Genomic DNA, 23,317 nt, shown 5'->3' with positions numbered 1-23,317 from the left:
GAAACTGCAATGTGTGCACTGACCTCACAGAGGGGGAAAAAATGAACAAATGGAATTCAAATAGTTGAACCGGAGTCAGTCAATTAGTTGTTTAAATGTTGGTTAATCGCTCAGCACCACTCTCATGTAAACCTGGAGGTATCTGCTCTACCTATAATATTACCGTTCTTGCTGTGTGAACTTCTTTTAACATGTAATGGTTTGGCTCAGTTAGTTTTCAGTGCTGATGGCAAGGGGTGTTATCAGCTGACAAAAGGATACATGGGTGTACAGTATTAGGAAAGAGAAAAGCTGCATCACATTGATCAATCAGATCCCTCAAGTTAGAGACCCACCTAGCACCTCCAGTTTGATCTCCATGGTGTCCTGTCCAGCAGTGTTCTTGGCCACACAGCTGTAGATGCCCTGGTCAGTGAGGCTGGCCCTGTGGATCTTGAGGGCTCCAGTGTCCTTGGCCCAGACAGGACTTCCGTCGTGGAACCAGCTGATCTCAGGGCTGGGCTCCCCCTGAACCACACATGGCAGAACCACTGTCTGGCCTATTAGAGCCTTCAGCAGGGAGGGAGCTGCCTGGATCTTGGGTTTAGCTGGGAAACAAACAAACAAGGTTTGTTTCTCATGATATCTATCTGCCTGTTTAGCATTTTGGGTCTTAGATGCACGACAGCATCTTGAACAGTGAAGTGAAACAGGCTCTACAAAGTGACTATCCATAAGGAGGTACCTTGTATGTGTAAATTGTAGTTGATCGACACGTTGCCTGCTGGGTTTTTTGCTGAGCAAGTGTAAAGTTTACTATCAACCAGTCGGACATCAGTGATCTTCAGAGAGCCGGAAGGCAGCACGGTGAACCTGGACATGGAAAGAGGTCAGAGGTCAAGCTGGGATAACACTGTCAGGAGTCACACTGAATATGTGCAACCCTGTAGGTGTTTCTGTGAATATGTGTGTGTATGTGTGTATACATGTGACCGTGCATGCCTGTGTAGTTCTGGCTGTTGTAATACCATTCATATTGCACAATAGTAACTAAACTTCTCAACTGAACTGAAATCCCCAGCAGAATGTCATAACTATTTGCTTTAGTACCTACCCAGCTGCAGAAACGCACAAATGTAAACAGTGCTCTGAGATTTATTTGGCATAAGTGTATCTGCTAAGCAACTCAAATATAGTTTGCTTAAGTGAAAACGATCTAGAACCACAAAGACTCCTCTTCAACACTGCACATGTTACCGTACCACTCTGCTCCCCTACTGCTTCAAACCCAACCTGTAGCATACATCATTGAAACAGAATGACTGGCTCAGCAATCAGTGTCTAAGTCACCTTAGCAGAGAGCAGGGAGCCGAGCACACATTGGAGACATGGACCCAACACACAGTCCCAACCATCTCCCCACATCACTCCCCACTGTGGTTTACACTCATCTGTGTACACAGGCTGACTGGGATAAATTGAGCTAGAGGGGTCTGAGTGCAGCTCTATAGCCTCCCTAACTGACACAGTGTGGGCTAGTGCTCCTCTCCTCTCCAGCTGTGCTAGCTCTCTCTGTATACAGCACTACTGCTCCTCTCCTCTCCAGCTGTGCTAACTCTCCATGTATACAGCACTACTGCTCCTCTCCTCTCCAGCTGTGCTAACTCTCCCTGTATACAGCACTAGTGCTCCTCTCCTCTCCAGCTGTGCTAACTCTCCCTGTATACAGCACTAGTGCTCCTCTCCTCTCCAGCTGTGCTAACTCTCCCTGTATACAGCACTAGTGCTCCTCTCCTCTCCAGCTGTGCTAACTCTCCCTGTATACAGCACTAGTGCTCCTCTCCTCTCCAGCTGTGCTAACTCTCCCTGTATACAGCACTACTGCTCCTCTCCTCTCCAGCTGTGCTAACTCTCCCTGTATACAGCACTGGGGCTTGTGATGGAGGAGGTGGAAGAGAACAGGGCTACGGCAGCAGACACTCAGAACACCCACTGACTGAGTTATTCCAACAATCAGCTCCCCCTGCTCACACCGGCTGGGCCAGGGGATGGGGGTAAATAGACTCCCGGATGGAGAGAATGCATCTGTCCTCTCCTGTGGTTGAGGGCTAAGAGGGTTGTTGGTGGATGTGTGTTATTCTCATCAGACAGCCAGGGCTGGTAGAGAGTCAACATGCTCTTTTATGGCAAGAGATCCACGGGGGAGCCAAACGTCAAACAGGCTTTACTTCTGTCTCTTCTTCCATCAGTGTTCCTCCCTTCTTCCTGTCAGCACACCCCTCCTCTCCTCCCTCTCTCCTTCCTGGCCCCACATGAATCATCCTCATTCTACCACAACCATAGCTTTCAACACTGTTGCTCAGTTCCTCCGGGGACAGGTCATGGCCAGTAAGTCTCTAATTTGTGCCCTACAGACAGACACCACCAGACAGTGAAGTCTGTACCGAGCGACCACAGACCCAGGCATGAGAGAGTCATGTGTGGAACCAGATGTTATTCCTCAGAGAAGTTGTTATTCCTCAACCGTTAATGGCTGCTTTGGATAGCAGCCGGCTTCAATCAACATCCCTTGTAAAATGAGTTGGTTAGTTAAGTCAGGGGTAAGGTAATCGCCTTGGTATGGTGAGAAACTTGCCCTTTATTGTCTATTTACCATTTTCACTGCTACACTCTTATGTGACCAGTACTGGGAGATGGGACTTCCTCTTACCAGGCAGTGACTGGAGGGATGGGCTGGCCGTTCCTGCTCCATGTGACCAGGGGAGAGGGACTGCCCTGGACCTCACAGGGGAGGATGACCTCAGAGCCCACCTCGGCAGCCATCTTAACTGTGTTCTCCTGACTGCTCACACCTACGATCTTAGGCTTGGCTGGGGGAAAAGTAAACATGATATATTTTACACAGTACCGGTACCTCTATCAATGAAACACTTTGAAGAGAGGCCATAGACATTGCAGGCACTGGACAGCCTTTGCAATAAGTACATTTGCAGCGCTTACTGTTGACACTAAGCTGGATCTCACGGCTGGCGTAGCCCACTGCACTGGTGGCTGTGCAGATGTATATGCCTGCATCCTCTGCAGTGGGGTTGAGGATGTGGAGGTAACCATCGTTGTCTGACTGGGCAGAGGACATGTCCCTGGGCAGGGGCTCCCTTCCCTGGGGGCAGAGCAGGCAGAATGAGGCCCGGGCCCAGATACACACTCAACTGCACTGGGACACATATCTAGGCCAAAGGTTCAAAACGCAACTTCACTTCTGATGCCTGCTATAATTACAGAGCTGAGCCCCCTTCCCAAATTAAACTAAATAGATGCTCTCTCTCTCTCTCTCTCTCTCTCTCACTCACACACACACACACACACACTTCCTTTTTGAACACAATATGGCTTTTGCAGACTCACTTTCATCTGACAAGAATATACATTTAGTTCGCTCTAGTGCACTAATCTGAGAATATATGGAACAAGGCTATGAAAAAACTTTCCTTAGCACAGGCAGCCGTATAATATATAAACACGTGTTACGTTAGTTTAAAGGTTATTAACATGATGTTAGTTGCCATTCATTTTAAGACAGATGGGCTGTGATTATAATCCCCTCTAGATTCCCTTGTGCTAAATTACACGATTTGTCACGGGCCATTTGTCATATGTGTTTCGAGAGATGGAGCCAAAACCATCATTAGAGAAAAAATAGCTTCCGAGCAGAAAGCATAAAATCCTACCTTGGACCAGACAATAGTTGGCTTGGGAACTCCACTGGACTCACATGACAGGGTGATGGCCATGCCCTCATTGGTTATGTAGTGGTATGGACCAGCGCTGATCTCTGGGGGCACTGGAAAAGTAGGTCACAAGTACAGCTGTCTACTGAGCATGGACAACCATGGAGGCAGAATTATCACTGGATTTAGCTCACAGCATCAGCCTTCAAGGCATTTCTTCATTACAACTTGTTGATGAACCCTAATCTGTGTGTGTGTCTGTCATTATTGTCTATGGACAAAGTGACTGTTCATCAATGTATGCAGTCTTAACTATAACACTGCAGGGTGCTCAAGTTACTCAGAGGTTGTTTTCCCATACTAATTGTCAGCATGTTCTTAAGATCATTAAATGACCCCATGACTATAGCAGGTGGGCATTTATTGGGATGACTCATGTACTGGAGGCAGCTCTGCAGAGTGGTCACTAGCTGGCACAGCCACAAAGTCATGCATTCTGATTTTAAACCTAACCCTAACCTTAACCAAACTGCTAACCCTAATGCTTAACCCTAACCTTAAATTAAGACCAAAAATCTACTTATTGTTTTCATGCATTTTTACGATGCAGACAATTTTGACCTTGCAGCTAGCACATCTAGTTCCTCAGTTCCCCTCAATAAACGTCAACCTGCATGACACTAGAGAATCTGCTATAGCCCTGTATTGACCATACTGTAAATCGTTTATCCTCTCACCATGGACTTCCAGGCTGACAGATATGTTGACTGACCCCGCTATGTTCACCGCAGTGCAAACATACGTCCCAGCATCCTCTGGGAGTGCCCTCTCTATGTACAGGCTGCCATCACTCCTCAGGAATGTCCTGCCACTCAGCCGCAGCTAGGGAACAGCAATGGATTAAATTAGACAATGATAAACACACATTGCAAGAGGTAGTAAGATTGTAAGATTATTTGGGACAGGTCATCCTCACTTCATTTCCATTGTGGGTCCAGTGTCTCTCTGGCAGGGGTATTCCATCCAATAGCATGCAGGGAATGCTCAGAGACTGACCAATCCCAGTGGTGATGACTGGTGCACCATGTGCCAAAAAAGGGGGCTCTGTTGGACAAAGCAGGGGGGATATCGTTACATGAGCAGACAGACAGAGATACAAAGCAGAAGTAGAAAAAATAATGTAGGATCAAGCTGAAACTATTATGGGGAGAGGAAGCAATGGATAATAGTGTTATCTATCAGCAGAGAAAGGTAAGACTGTTCACAAACACGAGCTCATACCCAGTCCACTGACACTGACTCTGGCCTCAGTCCTGATGGTTCCAAACTGGTTCTTGGCCTCACAGACATACACGCCTTCATCATCCAACCAGACACCTGTGGACCAACGTATAGCGGGGGGAGAATACTGTTATCATGACCAAATATATATACGGATTGCACATGCAGCCTACATGCAGAATCTGACACATGAATTAATAGGACACTGGACTCTCTTACTATAATCAACGGCAGGTAAAGACAGAAGCATCTGCTGCCGTTTAAGCAAATCAGGTCAGTGTGCAGACACAGACGGGCGAGTGATGGAAGTCCACTTCTCCATGAAAATACTACCGTTTCTCCCTCGCCAATAAAAAATAACCCAGCCTTTAAATATTGAGGATCTATGCTGTGGATGTATCAATCTCTCTCTCTCTCTCTCTCTCTCTCTCTCTCTCTCTCTCTCTCTCCACCCCCTCTCTCTCTCTCTCTCCACCCCCTGCGTCCCTCCCTCACTGGACAAGGCTAAAGTCATGGTCCAAACGATATTATATCCACATCATACAGTTCCAACTCGACTCAACCCTGATTTAACATGGAAATCTCTGTCAGATCTCTAAGGCCCTCAAAGTGCCTGAGTTTGCTTCACTGCAGGAGAAAGGGGAGACACTCTATTTATTCAGCAGTGCCAGCTGTATCCTGTTACGCTCACTCTCTTAAGAAAACGTTTACTGAATCTGATCTGAGGGGCTCCACCTCTTCAATATTTATGAACCCAAAGAACGTCAGCCGTGCCAGTCACACACTTGGCGCCAATGGAGGTTCTGGTCTCTTTGGAGCCTGCTGCTTTGGTATGGAATGCAATAGTGGGATAGTGAAATATTGTAAAGAACAACAGTGGGAAAGGGACATAAAGACTCACTCTGGATCAGGAGATGCCCTTTTTCTAGTTGCACATGGCTTCCGCTGCTGTCTACGTTAGTGAGAATCGGTCTCCCATCATCTCGACGCCAGGTAACCTTGGGCAATGGGAAACCATGGGCGACACAGGGCAGGGTGACATTCTCCCCCACATCTGCCATCATGTCAACGGGGGTTTCTGAGAACAGAGGGGCCGCTGTGGGAGAAAGAGTGGGGAGATCAGCGTGAAGTTCTCCATACACAAATAGTGTAAAAAAAAGTGTAATACAGACTGTTTATGTATTTTAAGTAGAGTAGTTATATGTCCTTTTTAAATATGTCCTTTTTATATACTATTTATATAAAGGGTGAAATGCCTTGCCATTATTACTGGTTATCTGAAAGTAGCATTAATTCAGTAAGGCCCTCACCTCCAACCTCCAGAATAACGGTAGCAGAGGAGGTTCCTGCCGGGTTTCTGGCCACACAGCTGTACTCCCCGGCATCCTTCTCCTGCACCCCTCGGATCTGCAGCGTCCCACGATGCACGTCCTGTTCAGCAAAAGGAACTGAGCCTACTTGCAGATCACCTGAGAAAAAACAAGAAAATTACACACGGACACAGTGACTTATTAATGAATTCAAATATCAACCTAACAGGTATCACATCACAACGAATCACTCAGTGATCAGTATTTACCTTTGGACCATTTGACCAGAGGAGGGGGGACACCTGTTGCTTGGCATGCCAGAGTGGCATCACCTCCAACTGCTACCATCACAACCTGTTTCGCCACCCAGATACTGGGTTCCTCTGTAGGGAGGGAAACCAAGATAGAGCTTAAATAATAAACATGACCCAAACATGTTAATTATCTACCAAATCGGCAGACATGTTCACAATGCTATACATGATCAGAATAGCAAAGTAATGTGAAATTAATTTTGTAAATTGGCTGGGCAGTGTCCCAGGCAGGAGGTAAAAATAGAAGTATCGCTGTCTGACATTTCACACGCCTTGTACGTCAGTGGAGACATGACAGAGACAGATGCTACAGTAGTCAAGAGAGAGAGAGACAGCTGAACGGATAAGACGATGCATCCAGCCCGAGCCGGCATGATGGTGTCTTGACAGACCAGTGTTGTTCAAAATGACACTCCCAGACAAAAGTGACTATAATACAAACACACCCCAGGGAAAAGCTGCCATGGTCCATCAGTGCTGTGCCCTCTGTCAAGCACTCACTGACAGCAAGGCTAAAAATACATCCTGACGACTGTCAACCCTGCCCACACAGGGAAGTTTCAACCCACTGAGCAAGACAGGAGGAAATATGCCACTGTCAATCTGAGCTCTACTCACAGCGAGACAACATAGCCCAAACACCATGGATCAGAGAGAAATTCATTCAAACAGCACTCAACAAAGTTTTCTAACACATAAACCATACAATAGTGACCCTACTCTGACAATGTATGCCCGGGGAAACAGTGGAAGATAATCTTGAGTTGAACTAGTCTAGAGAGAACCTGTCATAGCCTTTATAGAGCTGTCTCGCTTGACCTACGGTAGGACTAGGGCTGTGACGACATCTCTACCTACCTGCATAATTGAGAGACACAGTCTGTTTAGCAGTTCCAGCCTCATTGGTTGCAAGGCATGTGTAGTTCCCAGCATCCTCAGGGAGGGCATCTCTGATTGTAAGGCCACCATGTTTGGATATAGCCATCCTGTATCATGTAAGACAGACATCAGTCACGGGAATTAATGTTTGTTGATTTAGACGATCACAAATGCAGATGTCTCAGTGAAATTCATCACTAGCTGTCCTAGGAACTGTTTGGATTGCTTAAGGCATTTCTCTTTTGAAAATGTATTTATTGGCAGCCATATGTAAATGTACAAAAAATCTGGAATAATATAGTTTTGTGGTTAGATGTAACTATAAAATGAAGCAAACAAGATGTGACATTTGTATATTCACAGTAGGCATTTAAAAAGGAATCAAACAAGTCTCTCCAGCTGCTGTGGTGTAGGTGTTGAGTGGGCTGAGAGTTCCATTACCTTGGCTGATTAGTGAGGAAGATGTTTCCATGACTCCAGAAGAGCTGTGGAGTGGGGGAGCCGGACACTGTGCAGATTAAGTGGACCTCAGACCCCCTGGAGAAGGCTTGGCTCTGGGGGCTGACTACCACAGAAGGGGCCTCTACAGAGATAGAAAGGATCCATAGTAAAGGGCTGATGACTCAAGTCCCAGTCATGGCTTTATGATAAGTAATTTATTACAGGCAGGGGTGATCATGGCTAAACTGTGGTGAACCTCTGCTAGTCTGGGGGCAGATCAGGATTAACAGGGAGAGCCTGACGTCATGATCACAGCGGATCACAGTCAGAGGCATGTTTCAAATTTGTTTGGAGGTTTTCAAACGCATTTTCAAGCATCTGATGCCATGCCCATGATAGAACCTGCAATTTTCAACTTGCATCAATTGGGCTGATTTGAAACATGTTCTGACTGGGAGCGTTTCTGGAGAAGTGAATAAGTCTTTCTACTAAGGCAGTAATGAAAAGCAGATGCCAGAGGCCTGGAGGAGGTATGGAGGAGGCCCTGGTGTGTTTAGTGTTTAAGCAGATAACCAGTACGGTGCGGTTGGGGTGCGGTGAGCTACAGTACCTGGGACGAGCAGCCACACTGTGACTCGGCTGTCTCCATGGGCGTTGGTGGCCACACACTGGTACTGGCCAGCGTCCTGGGGCCGCAACCCACTGATCTCCAGGAAGGAGTTGGGCAAGACCCTTACCCTCCCGGAGCGGGTCAGGATATTGAGTCCTGCCCGCTGCCAGGTCAGGTTGTGACGCATGGAGCCCTCCACCTGGCAGGCCAGCACAGCCACGGCCCCCACAGTAGAGCTCACGTTCACTGGGGCCTTCAGCACCGGAGGAGGCTCTGTCTCATGAGAAACACAGTCAACACAGTGAGACAAACAACACACTATCAGCAGGGACTAAACAGTACAGACATAGTTTACTGTCAATGTAAACATTTGGAATGACATGTTTTATATCAGTGGACTTTATATCAGCAATATATAAATAAGATAAGTATTTTGAAATGCTATTCATATATTTGAAGTGATGTGTGTGTGTGTGTGTGTGTGTGTGTGTGTGTGTGTGTGTGTGTGTGTGTGTGTGTGTGTGTGTGTGTGTGTGTGTGTGTGTGTGTGTGTGTGTGTGTGTTCTGCTGACATACCTCTCACAGTCAGCTGTGTGAGGGCTCGTCCCAGTCCCGCGCTGCTCTGAGCGATGCACTCATACGGACCCTCATCCTCACCTGAGGCATGCGGAATTTCCCATGATGCTTTGCCAGAGAACCTGAGACATATGAACAGTTAGCTGGCAGGTGATTGATGATGGGAACAGGATACTGTCTTACAGCACTGACAAATTAGCCTCTCTGGCACAGAGACACAGTGAATTCCTCTCGCCAGAGGTCGGCATTATTTAATGTACACTACCATTCAAAGGTTTGGGGTCACTTAGAAATGTCCTTGTTTTTGAAAGAAAAGCACATTTTTTGCCCATTAAAATAACATCAAATTGATCAGAAATACATTGTAGACATTGTTAATGTTGTAAATGACTATTGTAGATGGAAACGGCATATTTTTTATGGAATATCTACATAGGTGTACAGGCCCAATATCAGCAACCATCACTCCTGTGTTCCAATGGCACATTATGTTAGGTAATCCAAGTTAATCATTTTAAAACGCTAATTTATCATTAGAAAACCCTTTTGCAATTATGTTAGCACAGCTGGAAACTGTTTTTCCGATTAAAGAAGCAATAAAACTGGCCTTCTTTAGACTAGTTGAGTATCTGGAGCATCAGTATTTGTAGGTTCGATTACAGGCTCAAAATGGCCTGAAACAAAGACCTTTCTTCTGAAACTCGTCAGTCTATTCTTGTTCTGAGAAGTGAAGGCTATTCCATGCGAGAAATTGCCAAGAAACTGAAGATCTCGTACAGCGCTGTGTACTACTGCCTTCACAGAACAGCACAAACTGGCCCTAACCAGAATAGAAAGAGGAGTGGGAGGCCCGGTTGCACAACTGAGCAAGAGGACAAGTACATTAGAGTGTCTAGTTTGAGAAACAGACGCCTCACAAGTCCTCAACTGGCAGCTTCATTAAATAGTACCTGCAAAACACCAGTCTCAACGTCAACAGTGAAGAGGCGACTCAGGGATGCTGGCCTTCTAGGCAGAGATCCTCTGTCCAGTGTCTGTGTTCTTTTGGCCATCTTAATCTTTTATTTTTATTGGCCAGTCTGAGATAAGGCTTTTTCTTTGCAACTCTGCCTAGAAGGCCAGCATCCGGGAGTCGCCTCTTCACTGTTGACGTTGAGACTGGTGTTTTGCGGGTACTATTTAGTGAAGCTGCCAAGTCTAGTGTCTTAGTGTGTTCAACGAACAGAAGAGACAGAAACTCACTGGAACAACTTATCCTCTCCAAGAGACACTCCACTCCGGGTGAACCTCAGCCTATAGGGAACATCGCTCTCTACCGAACAGCCAATCATAGCAGGCTGCATATAAAAGCTGTTCACCACAAGGGGCATGCTCACCGCTGGGGGATCTGTTTCAAGACAAAAAGGAGAGGAGGGAAGAGGTCACACACCGGACTAGGGCTGTCTGTGAGACAGTAGGGTGGAGACTGAGGAGAAGGGTCTCTTACCTGGGATGATGTTTGTGTAGGAGACACTGGACAACCTCTGGAAGCGGTAACCTTCCTCATCCTTCCCTGTCACCTTGAGGAAGAAACTTTGGGAAGGGGTGCGAAATTCTGGGACACTCCAGAGTCCTCGGCTGCCCCTGTCAGACGGCAGAGGCACAGGGAGGGTGCGTAGGGAGCGTCCTGAACCTGACACTAACTCCATATGACTCAGCTGACCTGGTGGCTTCAGTCCTGTACACTTCAGTAACACATGGGCTGGAACTCCTATGAAAGGGGAGGAAAGCCAAATGTTATTCAATGCAATCACATATACATACAAAGATGTAAAATTACATGTACACATTACCTTTGATGGGTCTCTCCCTGGTATAGTTGAACTCAGACACTGGTATACTGGAGAACCCAGCCCGGAAGTCCAGATTGCTGACCCCTGTAACTCTCAGAGTGTGGCGGCCACCACAGCCCACCTGGTCATAGAAAGGGGTCATTCAGTTGTTGTTTTGTACATCAGAGGTGGCTAAATCAGTTATCTCATTCTCAATGCAGGATGATCACAACCATGTCAGGAGGTGCTACGGTACAGTACCTTCAGAGTCCAGGATCCAGGTCGGGGGAACTTCAGGTTGACAACACGGGCTGAGTTTGGGATATTCAGTAGCTCTGTGAGGCCCTGCTCCACTCCAACAATGCGACCTAAGCAATTGAAACACATAACAATGTAATTTCAAAATGTGAAATAGCATTTGATGTTCAGCTAAATGGATATATAGTATTATTCTCAAGTAGTGACAATCTTTTCAGTGAGAATACATAATGAAAGCATAATGTACCAAGGGGATCCCTGAGCTCGATCTGAGGGGCTGGCCCACTAAGTGACACAGTGAACTCCTTCAGGCTGGGGTCAAAGGGCACCTCCCACTGGTTCTCCTGAGCACTGTCATGGTTGGAGGAGAGCAGGTGGACCTTCAGGCCCTGTACTGTCTCTTCCACCCACTTCAAGACCTGACAGGAAAGAAGACATCATCTCAGCAAGTCAGCAGTACACCTCACACCCCACACAGCTAGAGGACAAACTAGACAGGGGTGGTCTGGAACCTGTCACACTAGACTAGACTATATAGACATTCTGGCAAAGACCTCTACTGGAAACCAAATCAGAGTGAAAGGACAGGAAGGATGTGCATGTGACCTCATGACCCATCTCTGATTCTGAAACTGTCTGCTTCAACACTGCAAGCTGGTCTTTGTCTTTAATAATTCTTCAGCTGAGACACAGCGGATGAGGACCATTCTTCCATCGCCAAAGTATGTCTCAAAGGGATCTTCCATAAACAAAAGGAAAGTGAAACAGCTCAACTGTCAAAAAGATAACATACAGTTTTCTGCACTCTTAAGCATGAATTCCCCAGAGGAGTTTATCTCACAGTGGAAGGCAGCACACTGTCCTTCTGCAAACCACCTTTAATGAATCATGGGATTGGTTCTCCTGTCCTGGCTTTACAAGAGCCTAGGAGAGATCTATTCCAGATTATAAACAGGTCCAACTGTGCAGGATAAATGAAGACTATCAATGGATCAACTGTTTTACTCTGTATTATCTGAAGAATTGGGTGGGCTTTAAATAGCAGATGTGGCCTGAGAGGACTGGTCTTGTCTGGAGTTGATGGGATTGTGGCGGCTTCACTGAAATGAGGCTCATTATCTTGTTCTCAGAGGAAAGATGACCCAATGCCTGGCTTCTGCTGAGACTGAAATAACCCTGGGTGGCTTGATTACATTCAATTCCAGTAGTAAACATCACTGAGTATACTTTTCCCCCATGACTATTACAGTAGAATATTTGACTGGTAGAATTCTTATCTTTGAGTTTTCAACCCTGTAGGTGAAATCATGCTGGTGGTTATGAATCAGAAGAAAAACAACCTGTGTCCTTTCTCCTTTACAGGAAAAGAAGAGCATAACCCGCTGTGTAACTGTGTCTTATTCATTTCACTGGCTGGACCATCCTTTTTTCCATCTTTCAAGTGCTTTACAAGCAACTGTGGTCTTGTATTTGATTTGACCCCATAATCGTGAGGGCAGACATTATGGTTGCATTGTGTCTATAATAAAACAAACTGAAAATGGCCCCTCTGAAAAAAGGGGCTTATTCAACACATCTTCATATATTTAGGAATAATGAAGATTGGAGTGAGCAAAGCCTTTGATAATTTAATTAGCAGGCCTCCCCTCTCTGTGTACCGGCCCACTGGCTCCTCTCAGCAGCTGGTTCCTCTCAGAGTTTACAACTGGAAACAGCTGTAAGGTCTGCCACATGTGCAGCCGTCCCCAGTGGAGCAGGAAACTGCTGTAGAGTGAGCTACATCTTCCACAAACCGGTGTCTATTTCATCTCCAGCACCCAGGGAGGACACAGAGCAGACATTCATCTCCCCACAGCCTTAGACAAAGGGACATGGAGACACCGAGACATTCATCTCCCCACAGCCTTAGACAAAGGGACATGGAGACACTGAGACATTCATCTCCCCACAGCCTTGGACAAAGGGACATGGAGACACCGAGACATTCATCTCCCCACAGCCTTAGACAAAGGGACATGGAGACACTGAGACATTCATCTCCCCACAGCCTTAGACAAAGGGACATGGAGACTCCGAGACATTCATCTCCCCACAGCCTTAGACAAAGGGACATGGAGACACCGAGACATTCATCTCCCCACAGCCTTAGACAAAGGGACATGGAGACATCGAGACATTGATCTCCCCACAGCCTTAGACAAAGGGACATGGAGACTCCGAGACATTCATCTCCCCACAGCCTTAGACAAAGGGACATGGTCTGACCAAGGTGTGTCTCAAGGAACATGCTGTGTTCTGATGGTGCTGCTACAGCCGCTCCCTGCCTGAGCCATGGGGAATCCAGAGAATCTACGGGTCTTTGAAACCTCATCCGCTGTGTCTCAACTGAACAGGCACATGCCGGTATGTCAGGAAGAAGCATGCACTGTTCTTTACTTCCTCCAGCTTGGTGGTTGTCTACAGGGATTCCTCTTCCTCATGCCCCTTTGAACCCCTCCAGTAGACCGCCTGCCTGATGGTTTCTCTCATCGTGGTTGGGGAACCTACAGACTACAGCCCTCCTTGCAGACAGGGGTCACCAAGCTCCTGCTCTGAGGTTAAGACGCCACCACCATCGCGGTGAGAGAAGAGACGGGGTGCCAGGAACCAGGCTATTAGGCCAGATCAGTCCCAGATGGATCTCCGTTCTCCTATTGGACGGGAATGTCAAAACACCTGCCTTGCCTTTCCCCCAGACAACAGACAAGAGTCTACCACATCTGTCTTCCTGTCTCTGGCCTAGACCACAGAGAATGGCTTTGTTCACTAACCTCAGAAACACGACAGAGGATACAGGTTAACTGGATTTCATTTATATTTTCACAAACACTCCTGTCGCTTTAACTCACTACTGGGCCCACCTGAAATCATTTGGCCAATGTTACCAGTGGTTATTTTATGGAAGGAAGTCCAGCTATTTCAGAGAGGAATGCATGTGGTGGCACCTTAATTGGGGAGGATGAGCTCATGGTAGTGGCGGGAGTGGAATAGGTGGAATGGTATGAAATGCATCAAACACATGGGAGCCATGTGTTTGATGCCATTCCATTAGCTCCGTTCCAGCCATTATTATGAGCCGTCCTCCCCTCAGCAGTCTCCACAGGTGTGGATTTGAAACACAGAGACACAAACATGCATTGGCCAGGATACTTCCATGGTGATCATAAACAGTCTACAGTATATTATAGATGGGAGGGCAATAAATCATTAGCTTATGGCCTGTCCTGTCTCTTTCTCACCCTTATTGAGTCTAAGCTGAGGCAACAGAACAGACATCCACAATATGCATGGATTCGTGCATGGATGAAACCTCCCAGAGCCCAGAACAATTTCTCTTGGCCAGGTTCTCAGTCCTCTTTACATCCTTCACACACTGAGAACTGAGGAGAGCCTCTGTGATCATTAGGACCATTAGTGTTAGAGTTTTCTTGTTCTACCCGAGCTCGGGATTGTTTGGCTATTTGCTCCAGTGATAACAACAAGCTAAGTCTTAAGAGTTGAAGGAGTGTCACACACAAGGTTTCACAATGAGCTGTTGTGTGTGGACTTGGAGCCAGCTCCAATGGGCAGCTGTGTTGGAAAGGGAAGCCAAGACAGATCATATCCTGGGATTAGACAGTAAAATAAGCAGTCTGTTTTCTCTCCACCTCTCCCCCCGAGACCACAAAACACTATGTATATTTGATTTGGCAACAGTTTATTAAACTCATATTAAGGGGGAAGATGTTAGTTAGACGTGAGGTATTCGTGCGGTTTCTAAGGATTAAAGGATTTACATTAATTTAGTAATAACATGCCACCTAGGAGTTACAATCCCACTGGTTGTAAATGCAACTGAAATACGGTAGTAGTTCTCCATGTGGCTCCATACTAAATGAGTAGAGAGAATAGCATGACATTTTAATAATGGGTCACATTAAAACATAAAGGCACTCCTGCCACTATCTACACTCGTGCCCAGGTTGAGAGGACTGGTTTCTATTGGGGGGGACAAGATAGCTCCTCACTATTAACCATCATAACGCAGCACAGCACTGTCCTGCAATGTGGACATGCCATTCAGACACTCCTCAATGAACTGTGGAGGCTAGGAAGTGTTCATAGAACCAAATCCCACACACATACACACATGCACCATACATACTTGTATACATAAAAACCGGCATGACTTGAAAGAAAGCAGACACACATAAAAACACACATTGAGAACTGGGTTCAGGGGTTCAGTGGGCCACCTCCCCCAGTGAACAGTCATACTTGGCTCCAGTGTAGAGCTGCCCTCTCCTCAGCCCAGCCATCTCATGTGATGATATTCAGGATACCAGTGTCTCTCCCAAAGGAAACCGGCTTCTTTTATGTTTGATTGGGAGTTATTGAGCCTCGCTGAATTTGGCTTCCATGATTTGGGGTTCAGTTACATGATAAGATAAAGGAATCACACACCCCTACTATGTAGTTCCTGGTGAGTTTAATATTAACTTTGAAAATATTTGATGTGTGTCTATGAACTATACAATGATTACATGTTCGGGTGATATGGGATTCATATCGCTAGTCTTTCAACTGCTTTCACATATCAGATATTCTCCGTAAACCATTTGTTCACTTGAACCCACCTGCATTTTATTTAACCCATGTCCTGAAGAGACAATAAACCTTTGCTTCTTACAGAAAAATCACACTATCGTTGACCATTGACTCAGCACACCCTCGTCAGTATGCTTGAAAATAATATCAATTTGTTTGATGACTCTCACCTCATTGACTTGCTGCTTGTTCAGATGAAAGATCTGTCCAGAGCTGGTGGCAGCGATCTCCTCATAGGCTCTGTACCCAGGCTGAGAGCGGTCTCCGCAGTCCCCAGTCAAGACAAACACAACCTGGGTGCACACAGAGGACAGCAGTGGAAGGTTATTATTACTGAACTTATACTGAGATTATTCTAATCATACATTGCAATCAATCATTACCTGTGACTGTCGGAGCTGCACCAGTTGCAGCACGTCCCTTTTGAGGTGGTAGTCCTTGGCCCTGGCGTCAGTGAACACGTAGATAAAGGAGCCTGGTAGAGACACCTCCAGGGCCTTCTTTATGGCTCCTACACTCATCTCTGGACAGTCTCCACCTCCCTGAGAAGACAACACACAGACCATTGATCCAACGCCATCACTGAGGGCCTCAGTAGAAACAAGCAATACATCACTATGCATAGACCTGTGCTATGCTGTGTAGCCTAACCATAATCTTATTGCGGTTAGAAAACGATAGTATACTGTATTGACTATAGAGTCTATGGGCTTTATATTCTAAGTAGTCTGCATTTCTATTGTACAGATCCTGCATAGCCTACCTCTTTCCTGGTCTACAGATTGATATCAAGCATGTACAGCCTATCCTATGGAGTCTGTCAGATGTTCTGGCAGAGGTGGTATAGCTCTAACGTTGTAACAGGATTTGGTTCTGGTACACACCTGGACAAACAGCTCCTGCAGATCCTGCTGGAACTTCTTTGGGTCAGTGGTGATGGACACAGGACCAATGTCTAGAAGAACACATCATGTGGACACTATTAACATTATACATGACGAATGGCTGGATAATCAAAGGACAATCAATAAAAGACGAAAATTAAAGATAAAATGATAATTATAGGGTTCTGGATGATAGTCCATGGTTAAATGGTAGTCCATGCTGCTCCCTCAAAAATATTGCTTGCAATACCCTAATTCATTAGTGGTGGACAATTAAGTATCACATAAATGCTAGATTATATAATAATATAGCATGTCTGTGGGGGTATTGTGCCATCTCTGGGTCAAAAAGCCCATGATGACTGAGTAATCATTAGTTGTGTTTAGTACTGAAGTTAAAGCGCCAGTGCAGTCAAACAGCAAACCACCCTGCATCCCACTGCTGGCTTGCCACTGAAGCTAAGCAGGGTTGGTCCTGGATGGGAGACCAGTGTTGGAGTGTTGGAGGGCCAGTAGGAGGCACTATTTCCTCTTGTCAATTTTTTAAAAAGATTCCAAAGCCCCAGGGAAGTGATTGGAGACATTGCCCTGTGTAGGGTGTTAACCCCGGTGTCCTGGCTAAATGATTGTGGACTACAGCAAAAGGAGGACTGAGCATGCCCCCATTATCATGGGGCTGTAGTGAGAAGGTTGAGAGATTCAAGTTCCTTGGTGTCCACATCAACAACAAACTATCATGGTCCAAACACACCAAGACAGTCGTGAAGGGGGCATGACAAAGCCTATTCCCCCTAAGATGATTGAAAAGATTTGTCATGGGTCCTCAGATCCTCAAAAAGTTCTACAGCTGCACCATCAAGAGCATCCTGACTGGTTGCATCACTGCCTGGTATGGCAACTGCTCGGCCTGTGACCGCAAGGCACTACAGAGGGTCGTGCGTACAGCCCTATACATCACTGGGGCCAGGCTTCCTGCCATCCAGGACCTCTACACCAGGCGGTGTCAGAGGAAGGCCCTAAACATTGTCAAAGACTCCAGCCACGCCAGTCATAGACTGTTCTCTCAGCTGCCGCACGGCAAGCAGTACCGGAGTGCCAAGTCTAGGTCCAAAATACTTCTTAACAGCTTCTACCCCCAAGCCATAAGACTCCTGAACAGCTAATCAAATGGCTACCCAGACAATTTGCATTGCCCCCCTCTTTTAGCTGCTGCTACTCTCTGTTTATTATCTATGCATAGTCACTTTAACTCTACCTACATGTACATATTACCTCGACTAACCGGTGCCCCGCACATTGACTCTGTACCGGTACCCCCTGTATATAGCCTCGCTATTGTTATTTTACTGCTGCTCTTTAATTATTTGTTACTTTTATTTGAAATGTTTTACTATTTTTTACTTAACACTTATTTTTCTTAAAACTGCATTGTTGATTAAGGGCTTGTAAGTAAGCATTTCACTGTAAGGTCTACACCTGTTGGTTTTGAAATTCACAATCTGGCCCTCAAACCATCATGGCCACCTAATCATCCCAAGCTTTCAATTGGCCCATTCCTCTCCTCTGTAACTATTCCTCAGGTGGTTGCTGTAGAAGAGCACATGTTCTCAATCAACTTACCTGGAAAAACAAGGGATAAATGAAAGTCAAAAACATGAGGTTGAAATAATACTTTTTTTAAACCATTTGAATTGAAAACAATCACAGTAATGATTTGATATTGGGATAACAAATTCCTGCATTGGTCCTTTAACAGAGAGTGACCTGGTCCCCTCTCATACTGCAGTGTATCCCAGCATGACAAATAACAGCCTGCTAAGATCTGACACTTATTTGGACTCCTTCAAGGGATGATTGATGTAGCAGTAAACATTAACCGACAAACAGAGAATATATTGTTTGTGATAGAGAATAGGTTAGCATATAGAACAGTATTTCACTCAAGTGTGAGGGATGGGCCCGGTAGGTTGGGGTGGGGCCAACGTATGTGTGTTTTTGTGTGTGTGTTTGTGTGTGTACATGTGGCGGGTGTGCTTCAAGCTTTGCCATCAAATTGCAAGCCTTGCTTACTAAATATAACTATTACAATAGACATTGATAATTTGTGGACATGTCAGACTGTCAGTCTGCTTGGTGATTATTTCTTGATCGCTCTCTCTCGCTCTCCCACCGTCTTTTTCTTGTCAGGCTTTTAAAATCTTTGTCCCCACTTCACTCATAAAAGCCCATAAAACATGGATACTGTCACGCCTCTTTGCCAATCACCCAGTTTCTTTGCAATCTCAGGAGTTTTACAAGGTCCCCAAAGACAGAATGTGTGGCGTTAGTGTAGCTAGCCGAGCACAACATCCCCCTCCCAACTTCCAGCTCTTAGACCCAGGCTTGGTTACTGGGGCTGGTAGGCTTTCCGGAGGGGTGGATGGGGGGTGATTGGGGTAATTACACACAAGCAGGCAGCATATGCTTCTCATCAGGGCTCAAACACCCTCCCCCAATAGGGCACTCTCTATTTTCAAACTCCAGCTTTCCCATAGAGGGAGATTGGAAGAGGGACGCTTGGCGAAGAAGCTTACCTGTTGCCACCCCCTTTAGCCCAGTTATCCTGTTCCTCTGTGTGAGTCATGTTAACCACACTAACTGTAGCCTCAAATGTAGCTGGGTTGTTCCACCAAGTCGGGCCTTTTGAGATGTGCAACTTAAAGATTTTCTGTTGTTGTTGATATCACCTAATTTTAACATTCTGTCATAAGGAGCACATGTTCAACTTAATACAACACCTGCTTTACCCTCTCAAGAGGTTTATAAAGTGCCAAATAAAGTGACAGGGTTGACCATAATGGGGTTGACGATTTTATCTTTAATCAGCCATAAATCCCCTTGTGACAGGGGAAATGGAAGCTTGTTGGGTGCAACAGAGAGGGGCAATTGAATGCAAGCTTCACAACAAACAAAAAAAATGGTTAAAATACTTCTAGGTTGTCTATCTATGGGTAACAGGGTTGAAGTGTTACAGTATGCTAGACTCACTCGGTTTTGCACCACAAAACACCAGAAAATGGGCAAAAACAGTAGAGCCAGCCAGCTCGCTTGCTTTTATATTATGATTTGACTATTAGATAGATGTTCAATGTTTCTTTTGAAAAATATATTTTAAAAGGAATAATTTCAACATATTAAAACAAAAGTTCAGTTCACATAACAGGGTTGACCTTAAAATGAGGGACAGGTTGTTTTTTGTTCAAATGTATCACTACTCACATGAAATAAGTACTCATCTCCAGAAATGACTTTGTCAAAGCAACAAAATAACTAGGACAATGATGGCGAAAACTTGGTTAAGTTCATTAAAATCTTCCTGGAATTATGGCACATTGGCAAGTCTTTATTCATATACAAATCTGATGTATTGAATTCTCCATGTGGTATATATTAAAGGGCACTTCATTGATTACAACAGGCTTTTAAAATGTTATTCAACATTGGTGCACAACTTCTAATTTAAATATCAAAGGGATGCAAAAGGTACTCATTTCGTGGAAAGACCCAAATAGTGTCTTATTTTTCGAATTTGTTTATCTTGAAACAGAGCTATAAACATCTGTAATTTGTAGTTTGCTTCCAGTTAAAAACCTCAGATTAGCCAATGGATAATAATTTCCATAATATAAATCAGATAAGGTTATACTGTATAGGCTACAGTTGATTTGGCTAGTAAATATTAAGATAAGTCATGAGTGAAATGCAGGAGACTGAAATCAATTGTTCATGTCAATTGTTTAATGTAAATAATGTAGGCCTATTGTCATTTAGAAAAATGCTAAATCTCTTACTCTTGTAAGAAATAATTAGAGTTCTGCAACTTTTCATCTTTTTTCTTTTTACCTGGATCATGAAACGGGACGAGGACAAAGTTTTTGATGGGTCTGGTCCTCCGGTTGAGGGTCTTTTCCAGGATCCGAGAAGCGCCCTCTATCACCTGTTTGAGGTCGTCGTACATTGAGCCGGTAACATCGAACACAAAGGCCAGGGTTGAAGCGCTGTCACTGTCCATGGAATCAAAGTCCTCCTGGACCCCCTCAACTCGCAGGTCAGCCAGTACTTTGGACCCGCAAATAAAGAGCGCCAAGACAAGGCACTTCAACATAATACCGGTCATTATCAATTCACTGCATCTGTTTTTGTTTTCAGAAATGTAACAAACCAGTTAAAACACAAAACTTTTGGCGAATAAAAAAATCACCTAGTCCTATAGAAATACAATTATTGCCAAAAACAACTCAAATCCAAAAATCTTTGGAAATGTTGCCTCAATTGAAATGCACACCGATCTAGAGTAGATGATGTAGCACGTTATTTCCTCCGAGTTACATCCATGTACAAACGTTTGGAGGGACTGGAACGAGCTTCTCCCCTGGAGAAATGGAACGCTGAGCGCTCAGAACGGGGGCGGAGATGGGTGTTAAACGGGTCCTGAGTAGGAACAAGCAGATTTTTTTTGTGTGTGTAACTTGACCCGGCTATGACTTCCAGCCCCAACCCCATATCCCACATTCTCCAGGCTGGGTACACTTTATCTAGCAGCGTTGGATCCGGCCAACCTAGTCTGGTGCAAAGAAATTGTGCACAACTTTTACAGTGGATAATATTTGTGGTCATGACTGAAGAGCATTGTCCAAATGGCTTGGGTTTTATAAATAGCAGCGTTTATATTCAGCTGGCATCTAATTTTGTACATGATACTCTCTGGTAGTAGCCTGTCATAACAGTATACTATCCCTCTGGTGCATGAATGGAATCAGTGGCCTGACAAGATACAGAGAAATACTGTACCAGATGTGTTTTCAGAGGAAAGGTTTAGAAAGCCAAACGTCTCTTTCTCTTCAGATTACACATTCTGATAAGAGCGGATACTTCGATTGCATCACGCATTCGCTCTCAGTGATCTATTGTCTGTATTTTTTTCATTAGATTTATTTGAGCCCAAATAAATATGTAACGGTCACGCCATGCAAACCGTGAGATCGAGGTAGCATATCCGTACATTTGGCGAGGAGATAAGGCAACCTACATGAGGAAGGAAAGGGGATGTCTAGATTGTGGACAATTCAGAGACCCAAAAAATAACCATTGGTATCTGACAGGAAATAACAGGAAATCGACAGAGATTTAGAGTCACACTTCTGTGACTAAAGGAATTATCATTTCAGTCTCCTATTCCACATTTCTTCTTACACAAAAAAAGCATATTAAAGAGAAACAATACCTTTTATAGGATGCTGCTGCAAAACAAGAACTTAAAGCTGTTTGCTACAATGATAGACATTTTCTCTTTCTGAACCAACCAGGTCATCATTCAGACAAACAGTTAATTCGGAAAGTATTCAGACCCCTTGACTTTTTCCACATTTTGTTATGTTACAGCCTTATTCTAAAATGTCTTTTCCCTCCTCATCAATCTACACACAGTAACCCATCATGACAAAGCAAAAAAACGTTTTTTAGACATTTTTGCAAATGGATTACAAATAAAAAATGGAAATATCACATTTACATAAGTATTCTGACCCTTTACTCAGTACTTTGTTGAAGCACCTTCGGCAGCGATTACAGCCTTGAGTCTTCATGGGTACACCTGTATTTGGGGAGTTTCTCCCATTCTTCTTTGCAGATCCTCTCAAGCTCTGACAGGTTGGATGGGGAGCGCCACTGCTCAGCTATTTTCAGGTCTCTCCAGAGATGTTTGATCGGGTTCAAGTCCGGGCTCTGGCTGGGCCACTCAAGGACAATCAGAGACTTTTCCCGATGCCACTCCTGCGTTGTCTTGGCTGTGTGCTTAGGGTCAATGTCCTGTTGAAAGGTGAACTTTCGACCCAGTCTGCGATTCTGAGCGATCTGGAGCAGGTTTTCATCAAGGATCTCTCTGTACATTGCTCCATTCATATTTCCCTCGATCCTGACTAGTCACCCAGTCCCTGCCGCTGAAAAACATCCCCTAGCATGATGCTACCACCACCATGCTTCATTGTAGGGATGGTGCCAGGTTTCCTCCAAACGTGAAACTTGGAATTCAGGTCAGAGTTCATTCTTGGTTTCAGCAGCCTAGATTATCTTGTTTCTCATGGTCTGAGAGTTCTTTAGGTGCCTTTTGGCAATCTCCAAGCTGGCTATCATGTGCCTTTTACTGAGGAGTGGCTTCCACTCTACCATAAAGCCCTGATTGGTGTACTGCAGAGATGGTTGTCCTTCTGGAAGGTTCTTCCATCTCCACAGAGGAACTCTGGTGCTCTGTCAGAGTGACCATCGGTTTCTTGGTCACCTCCCTGACCAAGGCCCTTCTTCCCCGATTGCTCAGTTTGGCCGGGTGGACAGCTCTAGGAAGAATCTTGGTGGTTCGAAACTTCTTCCATTTAAGAATGATAGAGGCCACTGTGTTCTTGGGGACCTTCAATGGGGACCTTCCCCAGATCTGTGCCTTGACACAATCCTGTCTTGGAGCTTTACAGACAATTCCTTCTACCTCATGGCTTGGTTTTTGCTGACATGCACTGTCATCTGTGGGACCTTATATAGACAGGTGTTTGCCTTTCCAAATCATGTCCAATCAATTGAATTTACCACAG

General features: G+C 45.2%; 1 protein-coding gene across 1 annotated transcript in view; it reads right to left on the bottom strand.

Annotated features, from left to right (window-relative positions):
• Positions 1–21,159, bottom strand: part of hmcn2 (hemicentin 2) — a 59,385-nt gene extending 38,226 nt beyond the window's left edge. The window contains exons 1-24 of the mRNA XM_024417427.2: positions 20,580–21,159; positions 16,698–16,768; positions 16,197–16,355; positions 15,984–16,106; positions 11,435–11,606; positions 11,191–11,297; positions 10,951–11,071; positions 10,605–10,868; positions 10,361–10,505; positions 9,119–9,240; positions 8,543–8,815; positions 7,933–8,074; positions 7,471–7,598; positions 6,568–6,681; positions 6,299–6,457; positions 5,890–6,084; positions 4,989–5,084; positions 4,684–4,811; positions 4,445–4,589; positions 3,708–3,820; positions 2,980–3,139; positions 2,690–2,849; positions 725–852; positions 336–587 (exon numbers count right to left, since the gene is read on the bottom strand). Of these exons, the coding sequence (XP_024273195.1) occupies positions 336–587; positions 725–852; positions 2,690–2,849; positions 2,980–3,139; positions 3,708–3,820; positions 4,445–4,589; positions 4,684–4,811; positions 4,989–5,084; positions 5,890–6,084; positions 6,299–6,457; positions 6,568–6,681; positions 7,471–7,598; positions 7,933–8,074; positions 8,543–8,815; positions 9,119–9,240; positions 10,361–10,505; positions 10,605–10,868; positions 10,951–11,071; positions 11,191–11,297; positions 11,435–11,606; positions 15,984–16,106; positions 16,197–16,355; positions 16,698–16,768; positions 20,580–20,853 (3,751 nt within the window). The 5' untranslated portion in view covers positions 20,854–21,159. The remainder of the gene's footprint in view (positions 1–335; positions 588–724; positions 853–2,689; positions 2,850–2,979; positions 3,140–3,707; positions 3,821–4,444; positions 4,590–4,683; positions 4,812–4,988; positions 5,085–5,889; positions 6,085–6,298; positions 6,458–6,567; positions 6,682–7,470; positions 7,599–7,932; positions 8,075–8,542; positions 8,816–9,118; positions 9,241–10,360; positions 10,506–10,604; positions 10,869–10,950; positions 11,072–11,190; positions 11,298–11,434; positions 11,607–15,983; positions 16,107–16,196; positions 16,356–16,697; positions 16,769–20,579) is intronic.
• Positions 21,160–23,317: the final 2,158 nt, after the last annotated feature.

This window comes from Oncorhynchus tshawytscha, linkage group LG04 (genome assembly GCF_018296145.1).
Source record: "Oncorhynchus tshawytscha isolate Ot180627B linkage group LG04, Otsh_v2.0, whole genome shotgun sequence".
Lineage (NCBI taxonomy): Eukaryota > Metazoa > Chordata > Actinopteri > Salmoniformes > Salmonidae > Oncorhynchus > Oncorhynchus tshawytscha.
The sequence above is the reverse complement of the archived record's forward strand: the minus strand, read 5'-3'. Positions and strand labels throughout refer to the sequence as shown.